The 17,862-nt window shown below is 46.9% G+C and overlaps 1 protein-coding gene across 6 annotated transcripts in view; it reads right to left on the bottom strand.

The window, feature by feature from the left end:
• Positions 1-4,850: 4,850 nt before the first annotated feature.
• Positions 4,851-17,862, bottom strand: part of DICER1 (dicer 1, ribonuclease type III) — a 46,008-nt gene continuing 32,996 nt past the window's right edge. For 4 of the 6 annotated variants that reach the window (XM_014543654.1, XM_014543655.1, XM_014543657.1 and 1 more), the window contains 5 exons: positions 14,338-15,259; positions 12,194-12,462; positions 9,673-9,835; positions 9,507-9,582; positions 4,851-9,166 (listed from right to left, as the gene is read on the bottom strand). In XM_014543654.1, coding sequence (XP_014399140.1) covers positions 9,001-9,166; positions 9,507-9,582; positions 9,673-9,835; positions 12,194-12,462; positions 14,338-15,259 — 1,596 coding nt within the window. In that variant the 3' untranslated portion in view covers positions 4,851-9,000. Of the gene's footprint in view, positions 9,167-9,506; positions 9,583-9,672; positions 9,836-12,193; positions 12,463-14,337; positions 15,260-17,862 lie in introns of those variants that run through there. The other 2 variants (XM_005871158.2, XM_014543656.1) reach the window with 2 other exon arrangements.

The following is a 17,862-nucleotide window of genomic DNA, read 5'->3' as shown; positions in this document are numbered from 1 at the left end:
GTGGGCTGGGTATGGGCAGGAGGCGTCTGGGCTTGGAGCTCACTCAGGTGCCTCTGTAGGAAGGGCAGTGCCACTCGAGTGAAGGTGTCCGAAGAGGCCAGGAGTTTAGGCAGAGCGGGCAGCACAGTGCAAGGCCTCCCTGCCCGGCCAGTGTGGCTGTGGTTGACCATCAACCATGAACTGGGAAGTGATGGTTTGTTCCCGGTTAGGGCACATGCCAGGGTTGCGAGCTTGGTCCCCAGTGTGGGGTGGGGGGGTGGGGGTACAGGAGGCAGCCGATCGATGCTTCATCATTGATGTTCCATCTCTCTCTCCCTTCCTCTCTCTGAAATCAATAAAAACATATTTAAAAATAAAAATTAAAGGCCTCCCCACAAGCTGCACGCTGGGTTGTTGGGAAGACACGCCCCCAACCCCCGAGGGCGGTCAACTCCACAGCTGTGCCCGGCTCTGGGGCTGTCACGTGCAGGCCGAGCCCTTCTGACACACACGTTTCCACTGCTTTGCTGTGACTATTCCGCAAGCCAAGTTTCACCAGGAACACAGGGCCTAGGCTCACCACCAGGATGGGAGCCTGTGACCCCGTAATGAGAAAACCTTGGGGTTTCCTTCCTGTGCACCAGCTGCAGGGACAGCGGGTCAACTTCACACATAAGCCAGAGCAGCCGGGTGAGCTCCTGGCCCCATCAGACCGCGGGTCTCCGTGCCCAGATGCGCTTGGCAGGGATGTCTCCAGGGAGCGGCTCCGGGCGCTGGCAGCACAAGGTCTTTGGTCTCATCAGGGGGGAAGGCAGCCCCTCTGAGGGTCCCATGCGTTCAAAATAATAAAGAACCCCAGAAGTTCTGCAAGGAACCCCTTCCATTTCGTTTAATCCATGGTTGCCCAAACTTAGAGACCATGGAACCCTTTCTGCCACATCACATACTTAACAGACCTGGGCATTGCTCGTCTCTTCTCACTCAAGTGAGGATGGTGGGAAGCCCGACAAATGAAAGGCAATGTTCAAAGCAAAAGCAAAAACACACCAAAAACCCCCAAACCAAAACCCAGAGAACATTCGGGCTGATATGCAACTCATCAAAAATTATTCTTAAAAAAGAAAAAACTTTCCAAGCTAAAAACAGCACTCTAGTAACCCGTCTCCATCCAGTAACTTCCTAGTGAGATTCTCAGTCATGTTCACCAACCACCACCCTCTCCCTCAACCAAGAAAAACTGGGCCTAGATTAGAACCAGAAACATCCCCTCACGTTGCAGGGTGACGCCCCCACCAGGGCCATGCTGCTGTGTGTGCGTGTGCGACACACTGGCGTTGAAGCCCAGCCCCTCACCACGGTCCCGTCATGACGCACCTCCCAGCAGAGTGGTTTCGCCGAGGGAGGGCTTGCCCTTCTCCAGACCCCCCCCTCCCCCCGCCCGGATGCAGCACAGGTGGGAAGCACAGAGGTTCCAGCGCTTGCTTCTCATTGAACGGGGAGCCAATGGCTTTTCTTACAAGACTGGCCTCATGTCAAGTCCTCCAATGGCCACTGGGCCCGTCCCTAGTTTTTCAGGCTGATGTGAGTCGGGTAACAGGGCAACAGCAGGTTCTAACGGGCTCTCTAAGACCTGAACCTTTCCTCATTTGAAAAAATGAGCTCTAGGGTTACATACAAAACAAAGAAACAAACCCTGTGACTGCTGCCTACGCTGGCCTTTGGTCACCATCTGGTTTTCTTCTCAACACGAAACGTGTAGCATATGTATACGCAGTCACATATTTTCATTCCACCTTCATCTCAAACCATCCACAGAAGTTAGAGAATAACTGAATGATGGTTAAACATGTTTTATTTAGGTAGACATGGGTCAAAGGTTCAGCCATGACTCTGCATTCAAGTTACTTCACTTCTGTGCCTCGTTGTTGCCACCTGTAAAATGGGTATCACAGTAACAATTCGCATTTATCACAGGCTTATGATGTGAGCGGCACTGCACCCTGCATTCTCCGTGGACTCGCCCTGACCTGAAGGACTGCTCCTCATTGTGCCAGCCAGGCTGTGGGGCCAAGGCATCCAATAACTTGCCCAGCCACAGCGCTGGAAGCCCGGTGGCCCGACCACAGCTCTCATGTCGATCTCTATGCTTTACGTCCTCCAACAGGAGCCGTCTCCGGCATCGTGGGAGGAGTAAGTGGCGTAATCGGGTAAAGCTTTTACGGACCAGGCGCCCAGCACATGCTCAGTAACCTGAGCTGCTGTAGGTCCAGGAGCCCTTAGCTGAGACCCTCGGGGCCACTGTGCTTCGCAATTCAAAGGTTTTCGAGAGAATTTTCAAGGGAGTAAAAAGGCAACTCACAGAATGGGAGAAAAATTTAGTAAGAGTTTACTATCCAGAATGTAAAGAACTCCTAGAACTCAACACCAAAAACACAAACTCAATTCAAAAATGGACAAAGGACTTGAATAGATATTTCTCCACAGATACGTAAATGGCCAACAAGCACATGAAAAAAAAATACTCAACATCACGTTAAGTGGGGAATTCCGAATCAAACCACAACAGACCACCTCGCACCACCAGGACAGCTATTATCAGAACGCGCGGGTGAGGAAGTGGTGCACGGGAACCCGTGTGCACTGCTGGCGAGGATGTAAATGGGCCCGAGCTGGCTTGGCTCAGTGAATAGAGCAGTGGTTCCCAAACTTATTTGGCCTACCGCCCCCTTTCCAGAAAAAATATTACTCAGCACCCCCTGGAAATTAATTTTTTTAAAATTTTAATAGCAATTAAACAGAAAGATATATGCCCCCAAATGCACCTGTGGCCATCACCGCCCCCCTGGATCGCTGCAGCGCCCACCAGGGGGCGGTAGCGCCCACTTTGGGAATCACTGGAATAGAGCATTGGCCTGCAGACTGAAGGGTCCTGGGTTCAATTCCGGCCAAGGGCACATGCCTGGGTTGCGGGCTCAATCCCCAGTAGGGGGCATGTAGGAGGCAGCCAATCAATGATTCTCTCTGATCACTGATGTTTCTCTCTCTCTCCTTCTCCCTCCCTCTCTGAAGTCAATAAAAAAAATTTTTTTTTTAAATGTAAATGGCACAGCCACTGTGTTAAGCAGCATGGCGGTTTCTCAAAATACTAAACACAGAATCACCCTGTGGTCCAGTCATTCCACTTCTGGGTCGGACACTGAAGCAGCGAAAGCAGGGGTTCACAGACATGGGCACCCCAGTGCTCACAGCAGCACCGCTCGCTCCAGCCGAAGGGGAAGGCACCCCACTGGAGGCGACAAGGGAATACTCCTCGGCCTTGAAAAGGAAGCGCTGACATGCTACAACATGCATGGGCCTTGTAGACACATGCGAAGTGAAATAAAAAAGCCAGACACCCAAAGACATACACTGTCCAAGTCCAGGATATGAAGGACCTAGAAGAGTCACATTCAGAGACAGAGTGGAGGGTGGGTGCCAGGGACTGGGGGAGGGGCCCGGGGAGTCAGTGTTTCATGGTGACAGCGTTTCAGTTTGGGATAAAGAAAAGGTACTGGAAATGGATGGTGGTAATGGTCGCATAACAACGTTAATGAACTTAATGCCCTGAACTACATACTTACAAGTGGCTGAAATGGTAAGCTTCATGTGCATTTTACCACAAGAGAAGAATAAAAGAGACAGAAGCATGGCCTACACCAGTGATGGCGAACCTCTGACACGCGTGTCAGAGGTGACACGCGAACTCATTTTTTTGGTTGATTTCTTTCTTAAATGGCATTTAAATATATAAAATAAATATCAAAAATATAAGTCTTTGTTTTACTATGGTTGCAAATATCAAAAAATTTCTACATGTGACACGGCACCAGAGTTAAGTTAGGGTTTTTCAAAATGCTGACACGCCGAGCTCAAAAGGTTCGCCGTCACTGGCCTACACACTGCCTCGCAGGCTGGGAAGCCTTGCGTGCTGCACACCCACCGGGTGCACCCCCAGCTCCGGGCCTTCGCGGATCACGGCCCGCTCACAGCTGAGCCAGCGAGGGGCACCTACCATCGCTTCCAAACACGCATCACGCTGTGCAGCTGCAGAAACAAAAGCCTTCCCTTGCATCTGCGTTCTTTTCACGCACATCACGACTGCACCCTGGTCCACCTGGCCTGGCTGTGTGCCCGTCGCTGGCCGCGGGACACAGGGTCATGGTGGCAGGAAGGCCGTGGCCAAGGCCTGGCCTGAACTATCCAGTGGACTGTGGGCAGCAACACCCCCCCACAGGCACGTAGTGCTCAACCAAATCCCTCAGGATTGAAGCACATACTTTTCCCCCTTTAGAGACGGGAGGGAGGGGAAAGGAAGGGATTAATTTAAACTCTTACGAAGGAAAACTAAAACTTTTTGCTAAGGAACTTACACTTACCATCTTGTTCCCACAGCCAAGCCATCTCTACTAATGCTCAAGTTACGGAGGCTGCGCGAAGGCGGGCCCGAGCCTGGAGCGGTCAAGTTCTTTCCTAACCGACCATTTGGAAGGGCCTACAAGCTGGAAGCTGATTTCAGAAGGAGCCAGTCCCCCTTGGGAACGTGTCAGATCTTTCATCAGAAACCCCGGGCCTGGGACACGTCAGTCACTGGGGCAGCATTTCAGAAAACACCCTGGGGTCACCTGAGTCTTGAAAAAGAGAGTTGTTCCTACAGAACGCTACCGCAGACGGCAAGCAGGGCCTGGTAAACAGGATGTCACCATATGGAAGCACACGTTTTCAGCTGACCACGGAATTAAAACGTTTAAAGACCATTTCTGCGGCAACTACTTGAGTTATCGCCCAGTTGAGCCGATCAAATTGAGAAAAGAAAAAGATAAAAGGCCACGCAGTGAACAGACCATAACTTTATTGGAGGTTTACTCGGCTACAATTATTACACACAAAAAAAAAAACACGACGGAAGGTAACTGCGGCCCATGAGTGCAGACGGCAGCCTTCTGCTGATGACGACGTGTGAACAGTGACGTCACGTTCCTCACAAACAGCTGCAGTGTGTGGTGGTAAAGACTTTACTGTCAATCAGAGTACACGTTAGTATTACTTGATTTTAGTCCTTTTCCTGCACTCTAGTTACAAGAGAAATGCCAGAAATGTCACTTTTGTTCACCTTCGCAGTTTTGCTGTGTAACCAAGCGGCTGCCGCAGTGAATTCTGAGCACATCTACAAAATCTAAACTGTCTGGTTGATGTCCAAATAAAAACGGACTGAAAAAGAAGCAGTTAATGATTAAAATATATTTACAAGTCAGTTTCGCGAGACCATTTTCACTGCTGGTGGAAAATACACAGTCTTAATGCAAGCTCCCTAACATCGCTCCTCGGGTCTCCAACTCTTAAGATCATTTTAATATGCTCGGTCTTCAATGTGTCTTAAAACCGTTTCATGTACAATATAAAATAAAGGAATTCATCTGGAGATAATTAAATTCCTGAAAAGTAATCAGTGGTTGAAAAAATACACCTATGGAAATGGAATTAAAATAACCGTCAGGTGATAAACGCAGCGTGCGCCCTTCCGCAGAGGACAAAGCTGGCTAAGGACTCAACGTCATTCCAGACGCCGCTTAAATAAAAACACCAAGGTCTCCGTCTCGCGGGTCACATTCTGTGAGAGAGAATGAGATCCCCTCACAGAGCGAGATGCCAAGGTAAACCCCTGGCCCGGGACTGGACGCGGTGGGTCTGGGCCAGAGTCCTCTGCTGCCCGCAGCCCCACCCGCTCCAGGCGCCCACTGAAGGGCCGACTTCGGGGTGAGCGCCGGTGCATGAACTGAACCACCAGAACCAAAGGAGCCTACATCTCTTGCGATTTTGGCCGGGGAATTTGAATCTCTCTGAGGGCAAGCTATTATTAAGAAAATAAAAATATTAGTATGTTCAAAGATAAAAATTACAGGAGTGTTAGAGGTCATTCTACATTTAATCACATCACATAATATAAAAGAAAAAAGTAACAAACATTTTTAAACATAATTAAGAGTTCAGTTAACAAATCTTTGTCATACTTTCACAAACAGTAAAAATGCCACAGACAAGAATGATCCATTGAAGTTGTGCAAGGATACATGACACATTGCAGGCATTAGAATTATCTTTTTCAAATTCGGTAAATCAAAACAGCAGCGAGGCCAAACCACATTTTTTGCTCTCAGTTAAGCATATTTCCTTGAAATGAGGTAAGCATGGTACCAAGTGCAATGCTGCTCTGTGCTCCATGGGGGTGGGTGACAAGCGCAGCGTAGTGAGGACGGCTGAAGGTACACACAGAAGTTAAAGACGTTTACAATGAGGGTCAAGCCAACTGACCTCCACACAACCCTGGGGAGCCTGTGCAGTCAGCTGCGCTTCAGGTCAGGCGTGCAGGCCTCCCCAGCGCCCGCAGCACCAACAGGCTCACACTGCATCCCGCCTCCCGTCGCCATCACAGGACGCAGGGATGGCACACACGGTGGAATGAGGAGGGGGGACGGGCGGGCAATGCAGAGTGATCTTTTTCCTAATTAACAGACTCGAAACATTTCAACAAGCTCAACAGGGAAACGTTACAGCATTAGATTCAGCAGCACAGAGCGTTCATAACCATTTCACTCGCCTAACTCATAGTTTTTCTTTATAACAGAGCAACCAGGGGTCAGAGACTGCTTCAAAGTGGGAGTCACAAATTAAAATCAGCTAATTTTCTCCAGCAAAAAACAAACAAAAACAGAAATAGCTCAAGTTTGCTGTTGATAAAACATTTTGAATGGTAGCAGGAAATTTGAACCCCTGAGAATGTATGACCTAATCATATCCAAGTCTGAACTTTTAAAGTATTAACAAAAAATACTCTTCTTAAGGTTACAAAATATATTGAGGCATTTTCTCCCAGTGGGAACTGTACTGTGAACAATCTGACATCGGTGCCAGGAGGCAGAGCCCGCGACCCTGGGATGAGTGCGCTAGACAACGCCGCCCTCCGCCTGGCAGCAGGTCGTCGGCGCGTTGTTCAGAGATCTGTGATATGCCTTCATCACAAGTCAAATCCACACCCAGCCTTACTTGCTCATGGACGCGGTTACAGTTCTGTAATTCAAGAATTGCTTGGTTTTAACTTGCCATGAGACCTTCTGCTAAGATTTTTAAAAAACGAAAACGGAAATCTAAGGTTCCAAATCAGAATTCAGTATTTTAAAAATGAGGCCACCCAAATTAATTTGCTCAGGAACACAATTAATAATTTAGATCCATCCCAATGTAAGATTGGGGACAAGTAAGGTCGGGAGCCGGGCGTCCCTCTCTGAGGCCTCCTAGCCAGTGAAGCGGCAACCTCGGGCGACACGTGCAGAGCGCTGCTCGGGGAGGGGTGCAGACAGCGGGAGGTACAGTATTCAACTGCAATTTAAACAGAAATGCAGCACTGCAAGAAGATCAAGTTCAGAACGATGTGCTGGGAACATTAGACACCTCTGCTCAGCTTTCTTAACCTTCAAGCATAATTAATGGGGCAAATTGCAGCAAACCTCTACTGGTATGTTGGTGGGAGTGCAAGACCAGCCCACAGCTTTTATAAAGGTAAATTAAGAGGTATTATAGGTACAGTGCAAAAAAAATTAAAATTTCAAGCATAATACATAAACATAGCACCAAACAGGGGGAAACGCATGCAGAAGAAAAGAAGAACTGAGGTATTTAAGTGAAGAGTGCCTACAGGTCTAATTAAAGAAACTTAGGCAAATGCCTAAAAATGTCTTTTTTTGTTTCTTTTCTGAAGATAGAAATAATGAGCTAGTTGAGCTAAATTAACAAGCTAAATCATGGACGTATCACAATCGTGGCAGTTTTCTCACACTTTAAACTCCCACAGCTAGCACAGCTTTGGTAGTGAAGTACACGCAGCATGGTGGACAGTGCAGCAGACACTCACGGGAGAAGGCGAAAGGGGAAGGTGCTGGGCCTGTCTTTAAATAAGTGACCAATGAATTATAAAATCTGCAGCATATTTAAGGTGTGATATGTCTAAGGTTAATTTTGTTAGAGAAACAGCCTATAGGGCAAAATTATTTGCCACAAACAATTTCTATCAGTGGAACTACCTTGCAGGAGGTTTTTTAAGTAAAACTGGGTAGTTAGCCAAAGATCCTTTTTATTATGGTGTTTTTTAAAAAATTCCGTCTACAGATTCTGGTTTTTTAAATGTCTTTAGTATACACGTGCCAGAAATCCAAATCTCCTGTTTTAAGTTACAACTACACTAGTGGGCTGTGAATCCCATAGTCTCAACATCTAATGCACAATAAAATGCAGGGAATGTAAGATCAGTTTGTTCCAAAAAAGATCAGAAATTAAAGAGTATCCATGAGGACATTACGTTTAAGGCAAGAACCTTTGTCATACGTGGCACGAGAAAACTAACATTGGATTCACCAGCTTGCCAGCCAATGCCATTGACATCTGTCCCTCACAATTAAGTGCAATAGCGCTGGGAACACCATCTTCACGCAGAACGTGGGCACCGAGGCGACACGGGCACACTTCCCCGCTTCGCAGCGTCCTCTCGGGCTCCCCAGTGCAGGCTGGCAATCCCGCACAGACCGGGGGGCACGAGGACTCTTAGCATCACTCTAGGGACTGTGTGAGTTTTCAGCTCCCTGGCTCCTAACACTAAGCAAAGGTGAGGAAATTATACTAAAAACAAAACAAACCATCAGTAATTGTTCTGAACGCTTGCTAAATGTCATCATTAAAGCACTCTTGTGGTTTAAACAAAGCAGAAGTGAGGAAAGAAGACAAGATTGTGTTTGCGCAAAAAACTAAAACTACAATTAGTTCCAAAATTTTTATACATATGTTAAATGTTTTATTCTGTAATCTATCCTGTTATCAAACTTTAAATTCTGCCTTCTATTCATTCCGCTCAGTATCAACTTTAAATCATCCTTTTCAATCTAAGTATTTTCTACCTTATTCTGCTTTTTTGTTTTTTAATTTTAAAAAGGGGCTTCAGCTGCTGGGAACCTGAGGTTGATTGGCTTTGAGGCTGCGGAGGGCTCTTCTTGCCGCTGCAGACTTGGCGATCCTGTAGCTGCGACCCACGCCTTTGAACTTCCCCTTCCCCACCACCTCCACGGTGACTCTGACCTTGCCATCGTAGGTCCTCTCCGCCGGGCTGTAAAGAGGCCAAACAGCATGAATTAGAAGTCGGAGTATTTATTATGACTGTCAATCAGCTCTGAGTGTGAGCTCTCGGCCGGGAGCCCGCACAGGCTGACACCACACCAGGGAAACGTGCACGACGGCTCACGCACAGCGGCAGGCGGGCTGCCGTGGCTTCTTTAGTTCAGCATCACTTTATAAAACAGCAGAGAAGTCGATCAGACTACAAGTGGAAACTGCGGAGAGCGTGCCCCCGTGTAAATATTTTTCGGAATCGTTCATTTACGGCATCTGTGAGAACTTCCCCCTGGATTTGAAGTAAGTTAATTTTTTCCATGCACATCTTTGCTTACCTAAACTTGGCGGTTTCTGGTTCCATTTCAAGCAATTCTCGCACAGGGGAACGGGGCACATTTGCAGAAAATTTTTCTATAATCAAAGTGAAAGAATAACGTAAATAATACCCTTGAAGTTGCTTTGAATTTTGATTCTGCTTTTTTTGAAGGGGAGCCACAGTACCTATGAGTGGCCGCATCATAGGATAGTACACCTGCCAAACCATCTCCAGCGACATCCCACTGTCCATGTAAATGGCACCAGCAAGTGACTCAAAAATATCCCCCATGGCCTTGGGGACTTCAATGTCCTCCTCCTTCTCCTCATCCTCCTCGGACCGCCTGAGCTGGGGAGAGAAAAGGGACTGTAAGCAGGAGGCAGGAAGGCAGGGCAGAGGCAGCTTCCTTTCCCGGCTGGGACTCTCATTCCTTCGCTAACAAAGGTAACGATTCCAGCTGTTCATGGCTGCCTCCACGTGGCACTAGGTTCTTCACAAGCAGTAACTTACCTAAAGATGAAGTGTTTTCAAATTTCTCAAAAAAAAAAAAAAAAAACCCTCCCTTTTAATAGTCTATACCCAGCAAAGAAAAAAAGATTATCTTTCAATAAGAACAAAATTTTTAACACAAAATTAGAAATAGTCAATAAATAAATGTATTTTAAAAACTTTCAAATTCACTCATCATCAAAGAACTGCACCTCCGCAGAGCTGCCCGGCGGCTGGGCAGGGAGGGGGAGTGCTGGTGGGACAGGCAGGGAGGACGCACGCTGCTGAGGGCATAAACTGCCCCTTTCTGGGCAGGGAAACCCTATTTGGAAGATATTTTCCTCCAAGCTCCTTTTTATGAAACACTTAATACATGTTTGCTGTAAAAGAGTACCTCACAAGCAGCCGGTATTCAACTTCACAGAATAAAAACTTACATGTGTATCAAAAGCCTTTTAAAGGTTCACAATTGTTTGACGCAGCAATTCCACCTCTGGGAACTTATCGTAAGGAGGTAACTGGATATATAAGCATATTTATCACATCCATGTTATTAAAAGTCCTAACTGAAAGCAGCTTAAATACCAGCTGCAAGGACGACTAAATGCGCTCGCTCCCCGACAGCCGTGCCCTGACCAGCACCTCCTAACTGAAAGCAGCTTAAATACCAGCTGCAAGGACAACTAAATGCGCTCCCCGACAGCCGTGCCCTGACCAGCACGCAGCTACTGACAGTCACCACCACACACTCGGGGACAAGAAGAGAGTGTGGGAAGTCACGCATAACATCACCCCTCTTATATGCATGTTTGCATCTGCTTTCTAAAATAAACAAACTACTTGTGAAAGAAATTAAAAGGAGGGGACAGTAATTTCTAAACAGTTTTTAGTGAAACAAAGTTCTATATACAAATTATAATACTGACTACTGGAAAAATAAGACAGTTATTGTTCATATATCATGGTTTTGAGGGAGAAAGGAATTTTAAAACATATGAAGTTTAATTCTTTCCCTTTACAGATGAGGAAACTGAGGCCCAGAAAAGTGGAGAGAATTCTAAAGAACAAATAGTAAATTTAAAAAGCCAGACCATGACATTTCCAATTAGTTTTTGTAACTTCCATACATATTTACGTAAACAATGGAGAGGGAAAAAGAATGAACACAGATTACAGAATGTCCCCTTGTCGTGTAAAAGAGCATTTAGATGTCGGCAAATCTCTCATTCTAAGCTTGCAGTGTTTGGGAGGATGAGACCAGAAGTGATGCTGACTGCGAGACGTGCTAGTCTCCTGCGACCACTCGCTCTCACTCACACTGCCCGAGGCAGCGCCGGCCGCCTGCACAGAGCCAGCCTGCCTGCCTGCCTGCCTGCCGGCGGCTGGTCTGGACGAGAGCCTTCGCTTCCAAGGAAGTTAAGGGAATGCATGAAAGCCCCAACAACGGTTTGAAATTTAAAAAGGAACCAATCAAAAAAGAACAATGACAACAGCTATCAGAGGAATTTATGAATAAGTTCCTTAACTCCTTATAAAAAATCTACAAAAGTAAGAAAAGCCAAGGAGTCAGCATGGGGAGGAGGAGGGACGGAGCGGCCTCCTGGGCACAGGGGACGCAGAGGAGGGGCGGCAAGCACTCCGGGCTGGGAGCACCTAAGCAACAGCCTTGCCGACAAAGCTGCAGAGGAGTCACCAACATCAGAAACAGCTCCATCACCAACGAACCTCTGGCTGAACTTACGGAGAAGCCTCTCAAATTCCAACGGTTAGAAATGCAGAAGTTTGGTTTTTAACTGAGGTTTTCCATTTCCAGTAGAAGCAGAATACGTGTTTGTGCTGCTTACCTGAGACATGAGCAAATATTCCCGACCCATGCTGAAGAGCAAGGCAGGCAGAAGCCCTGAGGAGGCCACTGGGTTAGGCCACCTCGGGGGTGGCCAGGGGGTGGCGCCACACCTCTCGGGAGCCTGAATCGGTGGGGAAGGGTGCCACACTGGACCTCGATGGGCTCCCTCTCCCTGTGAATGGCCACATGCCTCCATTCCTACAAGGCCCCCCGAAAACTCCGGCCCACCTCAGCTCTCCCCAGGATCGCACGGTGCGGGCGCCACAGCCTGGCTTCAGCCGTCCCTCTGCACAGCTGTGAGCCAGAGCCCTAACTCCCCAGAGCCCTGGCCAGCGGCTCCACCTCTGACTCACACGCTCAGCAGCACTGACCTCGGAATCCATCCCCTGCATTTCGTTCTTCTCGAGCTGGAACTGCACAAAGACGTCAATGACCTGGAAGAGCTCTGGGGACACGGCTTTGAAGTACTTGTGGTAGTCGTACTTCACGGCCAAGGACGCGAAGATGGTGTTGTTGACCAGGGCGGAGCGCAGGTCCGTCAGGACGCCCGGGGAGTGCTGCCGCGGGTCTTCGTAAAGGTGCTTGGTTATGAGGTAGTCCAAGATCGCGTCTCCCAGGAATTCCAGGCGCTGGTAACAATCTGAGGGAGGAGCCAAAGGGGAGCCATGAGCCTGGGCAACGCCCTGGCCCGGTTTCTGCAGAATGGCTGGCGAGAGGCCTGCCCGAGAGCCATAGCAGAGACTTTTTTCTGGGTTCATTTCATACACACTCTTCAAGGACAAAATCACTTGACGTCTCACTTGCTGAAGCCTCGGGCAATTACATTTTAATGGCAAATTAAGCACATTTCTTATATATACGTTGTGGTCAGAAAATCTCTAGGTGGCCCGAAGACAAATGTCTTGTTAGGAAAACCTTTCCCAGGAGACATCCTTATCACTGAGCCCTTTCCCCTGGCACCGAGCTGGGCAGGCAGGTGCTGGGCACCGTCCTAAAATCCCCACCACACATCCCTTACTGAGCCCAACCCTGCGCGTCCGCCTCCACTGAGGTCTCATCACTGCACACCACTCACTCACACGTGAATGTATTTAAGTGGCACCACGCCTCGCCATTTCTGGGTTACATCTGTTTCACAGATAACAGTTAGTATAAGGAGACCCTCTTCTCAACTTGGATTAGAAATGGTGAAATTGAGCCCTGGCTGGTGTGGCTCAGTTGGAGGGGCGTCGTCCTGTGCATGGGAAGGCTGCCGGTTTGACTCCGGTCAGGCATATGCCCAGGTTTTCGGACTTGATCTCTAGAAGGAGTGCAGGAGGCAGCTAATCGATGTTTCACTCTCACATCGATGTTTCTCTCTCCCTCTCTCCCTCCCCACCCTCCCTTCCTCTCCCTCTAAAAAAAAAAAAAAAAAGATTAATAAAAAATATGAATTTTACACAAACCAAGAGATTGAGAAATAAAAGTTGTGAAGTGAGCCAAGACCTTGAGCAAAAGCAGTTGTCAAAATGTGAAAAGTTATCAATATTAACCAGCACCTCATCTTTCTCTGTTAGTAAAGAGTCCATTCACCTGGGAAACTGAGGCAGGGACAGATGAAATGATCTGCCCAGCCGCCCCCCAGGGAGGGGCTGAGACAGGCTACAGCCCAGACCTCACCCAGGACTGGGCGGTAGAAAACCAGGCCTCCTTACACTCTCCAAGAAAAACAGGTTTTCGTTTCACCAATCTTTCTAGAATGGAGTCAGATGCCTTTTCGCTTTTTGGCTTCACATTCCTCAGACCATCTTAATCTACATTCTTTTCCTTACACAAACTTTCTGCTTGGCTTTGGTATTCTGGACTCAAGCACTTGTTACTGTGAGACAGAAAAACACATGGACTTGAGCTGTGTTGCACAGGCTGACGCGGTGTTAGCTGTTAGCTGCCTGTTCTTCCTTCTAAGGCAGCGGTCGCCAACCGGTGGTGGTCCGTGAGGTCTGAAAGGTTGGCGACGCTGTTCTAAGGCAACGGGCTGGGAGCCTGTTACATACAGACGGGAAGAAGCAGGGAGCACAGTGCAGAGAAGATGACAGCGGTCAGAGCAAGGGCATGAAACCTCTGTGAAGCAGTTTCTTATCATCTATTCATCTTTAGACTTATGATAAAAGGATGTGGAAGTACATCCAGAACACACACATAAATCAGGAACCCAGAGCAGCCCTGAGCGGCAGAGAGCCCCTGAGCGGGCTGAGACAGGAAAGACACACCACGATGCGGCCGCTCCCCGGGATCCCGCAGCACGTGAGATGACATGTTTGAGCGGGGACGGAGAGCCACCTCCCTCCTCCCAAAGAGCAGCGCATGCTCCCAGAGAGGAGGCCAGGCTTTCTCGCTGGCCGTGGCTTCCTCCCCCACCTCTCGTGTTAAGCACTAAGTCTGAACACGCATAGATCATTTCTTTATGAGGCCAAAATAATGCGATTGACACGTGGTCGCACTTTCAGAGAAGTGCGGCGGGGCCTGGGCGCCTTACCGGTAATAGTGTTGTAGTGGTAGGAGGCGTGGGTAAACGCCTGCAGAAGGTAAGCCTTGTTCTTGAATCTGTAGTTGATTTTCTCTTCAAAATTCTCAAAACCCGATATGAGGTGCGTCAGGGTCTTATCCGCGTCCGGATGGTCGAACATGCACCGGGGCGGGATCTTCAGGCAGCCGTACTCCACGTCCTTCCCCGCGGCGGAGCGGGAGCTGGCCGAGGCCGAGGCCGCCGCCCGGCTCCCTGAAAGGCTCCTTTGTTGGCTGCTGCAATTCTCCCGGGCAGGGCACATGGCCTTCTCGCGCTCAGTCCTTTTAATTACAGGGAGCACCTTCAGCCCCAGCGAACAGAGGAAAAGCTGAGCCGCCCTCTCGCCACAGCTGGTTAAATAGCAGCCCAGCAGGGCTTCCACGCAGTCAGCTATGCTTTTGTCAGCAATGCACTGCTCCGTGTGCAGGTCATAAGAAATGGACTGTTTCCCTGTGTCAATACCACAGTTTTCCTCTGATGGGTTCCAGAACCCCACCACAAAGTCATCCTCCTCCACAGCTTTGCTAGGATCCAGATAGCACATTGCATCCCAAGAGCTATAGTCAAAGTCCTCGAAGTCTGCTGAAAATGGCATGCTACCTAAGGAGGCTTTTTTGGGCATTTTCCACTCATATGCTGAGTCGGCGGCTGAAAAGGGAGAGAGAGGGATTTTCTTCACAAAAGCTCCCGATCCCATCAGCATGTTGTCTATGAACTGGATGTGCTCCTGGTCGTACTCCAGGAAGTCGTCCTCGTCGTCGGCGTCCTCCTTGGGGGCCCTCCACAGCAGGCCCTCCTCCTCGTCCTCGTCAAAGTCATCATCCAGTTTGCCATTAGCCAACATGCAGTCCTTTGTCTGCAACGAGGGGAATGGGGCAGGAGGGAGACATAGCTGCTGGTTTTAAAAGGGTTGGAGACTCAATAAAAGCAAGGGTTATGGATAATTTCAAATGACAACCACAAATACTAAAAGGCAACTTTAAAATCACAGCCATTTGTTTTCAATTAACATAAAATAAGTTATTTAATCATATAAACAAAGTAAAACATGTTCTTTGAATGTTCATTTTCTGAGTTATAAAATGACCTTTATCCAGTCCGAAGCTTTAAGCTGATGATTTTATACATGGAATATGAAGTTAAAGTTAATGGCCACAAGGCAAAATTCAGCTGAGAACTCTAACTCCGGCAGAATACACAATGAAAGTACTCATATGCCAACCACAGAGATCTTCAATTTTGCTGAAAAAGTTCTAAAAGATTTTCAAATTAATAAAATTAAATTCCAAATGCAAAAAAAGCATTATCTTTGCAATTAAGAGTATAATATGAAACAGAATTATTTCTTAAATCTTTGTAACATTAAAAATGTGCAAGTTTCATGATAGAGTGTCTGTCCCTATTTCTACTTCAAATCAAAGTACATTTGCTACAATGTTAAACTAAATTGCTTTACTTTGAAAACTAAAAGTGATCCCTGACCTAAGCTATGAATTTGAGAAATTATGCTTTTCCCCTCCACTGAGCTACAATAATCAGGGTAACTGATTATAGCGTAACTGACAAAAATAGAAGAAAATTTAGACTAACATGAAACACAACAATCCAATTTCTGTCAGAGGATCTTTGCTAATTCCAATTTCTTTGGCAACAGCTTATTTGTGAATGACAACCTTAATAATGGGCTAGGATTCAGTAATGACGTAACTTTTTTGCAATGCTAGGAAGATGCCAAATTTCTGTTGAGTAATAAAATAAAAATAAAAAAAACACAAACAAGAAAAACCACACACATCAAGACTTGACTCTGGGGGGAGAGGCAGCAGGCTGTGCTTCACTTTTGAGAGTGACAACTTTCCAGAGTGTTCTGAAAGGTTTTCAAACTTTCTGTCAAGCGCTTTTTAAATGCTGCAAATATTTTCATTTTAAGCCAGACTCAAAAGAGATACAAACTGTAATTGTTTGAAAAGAAATAAGAGCAGTGAGCCAAGCCATATACCTTTAACTATGTATATTTTTTTAAATAAAAAAAGTTTATAAAACTTTTTCAAGAATAAGGAACTAAAAGAAACTACAATGGCAGACCTCGAGGAACTACTCCCTGTTAAAAATCCTATACTTTCCTGGTAACACGAGATTTTTTTTTTTTTTACTAATTGTTTGGTCCTTAGAAGAAAGGGCCAAATTACAATTAAAAAAAATGAGACTGAATAATTTTTAATTAAAAACATCCACATATATTTTTATAGAGATGCTAACATAAGCTAAAATCAGTGGAGTGCAGAAAAGCAAGAAACAAAACAAAGGACTGGGCTTTATCACAAAGAAGCTGTATGACCTTGGGCGAAGTTCTTCAAGTCTCAGGGTTTCAGTTTCCCTGCAGAACAGTGGGATTCTACCTCACTAAGTGGTTCCCAAGAGCACTTCAAGCTCTTTAAAAATAAAAGCCCAGCATGCAACTCTCCTCCACAGTCCCCGTGCGCTTACTACCTAGCGACTGCCCCGCGTGATTTCACTTACACCTAGTTGCTGAGGGGCAGGGCAGTGACAACAGGAATGCAACGAGCCAATGCTTTGCAATAGCATGTAAGGGCCTATTTCATTGTATAAACTACTCAGTGAAAGTAGGAACAGTATTTTTAATGTTTTCCAGGAACCAAAGTGCCAGTTCTTCTGCAATGTCAAGAAAAGGAACTGTGTGCTAGATCTTAAAAACAAAAACACAACTTTTTTTTAATCAAAAGGACATGCCTACATCAACTTTATTCTTCTATATTCGTGGGTTGTTTTTTTTAAAAAGTCAATTATATTATAAAACAGTATTTACAAAGCAGGATAATTGTTGCCAGAATAATTTTTGTAAAAATGTATTATTTTCTCTAAAGTTCTCAGAGTCTACACATTTCCTCCTAAGGTTCTACCTATCTCTAAATTAATAACATGTACTTTTTCTAACCCAATTCTTATCAAAATATTCTCCTCATGTTTTCCCACATAAGTTTACTATCTATAAGTCAAAAACTGCATGACTTAAAAATATACTCAATACAGAGGTAAAATCCAGACAGAGTCACCGAGTGTGTGACCCAGAAACACTTAAGACAGACAGCTGGGACCTGCATGTCAGAAAGAAGGCGACACACACAGCCGGACGCGCAGGCTGGGAAGAAACGCCTGCTCGCCGTCGCGGAAGTAAAAGGGAAGCCACAGCGAGCGGCTCACCGAGGGAGAGTCGCTGAGAGCTGGGCCGCCTGCGCGCCGCTCCCCTGGCAGAGGCGCTGGAGTTCCCAGCCAATGCTGGCTGGGCTGCCCCACCAGCTCAGCGCCCAGGCCCTCCCAGGTGCCCTCTGCTGGCCTTCAAGACAAGATACCAGGAAGCAAGGGCATCTTCTGAAACCAGGCAACATTTAAACTATTGCCAGAAACCTACAACCTTTACGTATGGCGATTTACTTATTATTTTTAGGTCACAAAAGAAGAAACAGTCCTGCAAAA

This window comes from Myotis brandtii, unplaced genomic scaffold (assembly GCF_000412655.1).
Source record: "Myotis brandtii unplaced genomic scaffold, ASM41265v1 scaffold331, whole genome shotgun sequence".
Classification (NCBI taxonomy): Eukaryota; Metazoa; Chordata; class Mammalia; order Chiroptera; family Vespertilionidae; genus Myotis; species Myotis brandtii.
The sequence above is the reverse complement of the archived record's forward strand: the minus strand, read 5'-3'. Positions and strand labels throughout refer to the sequence as shown.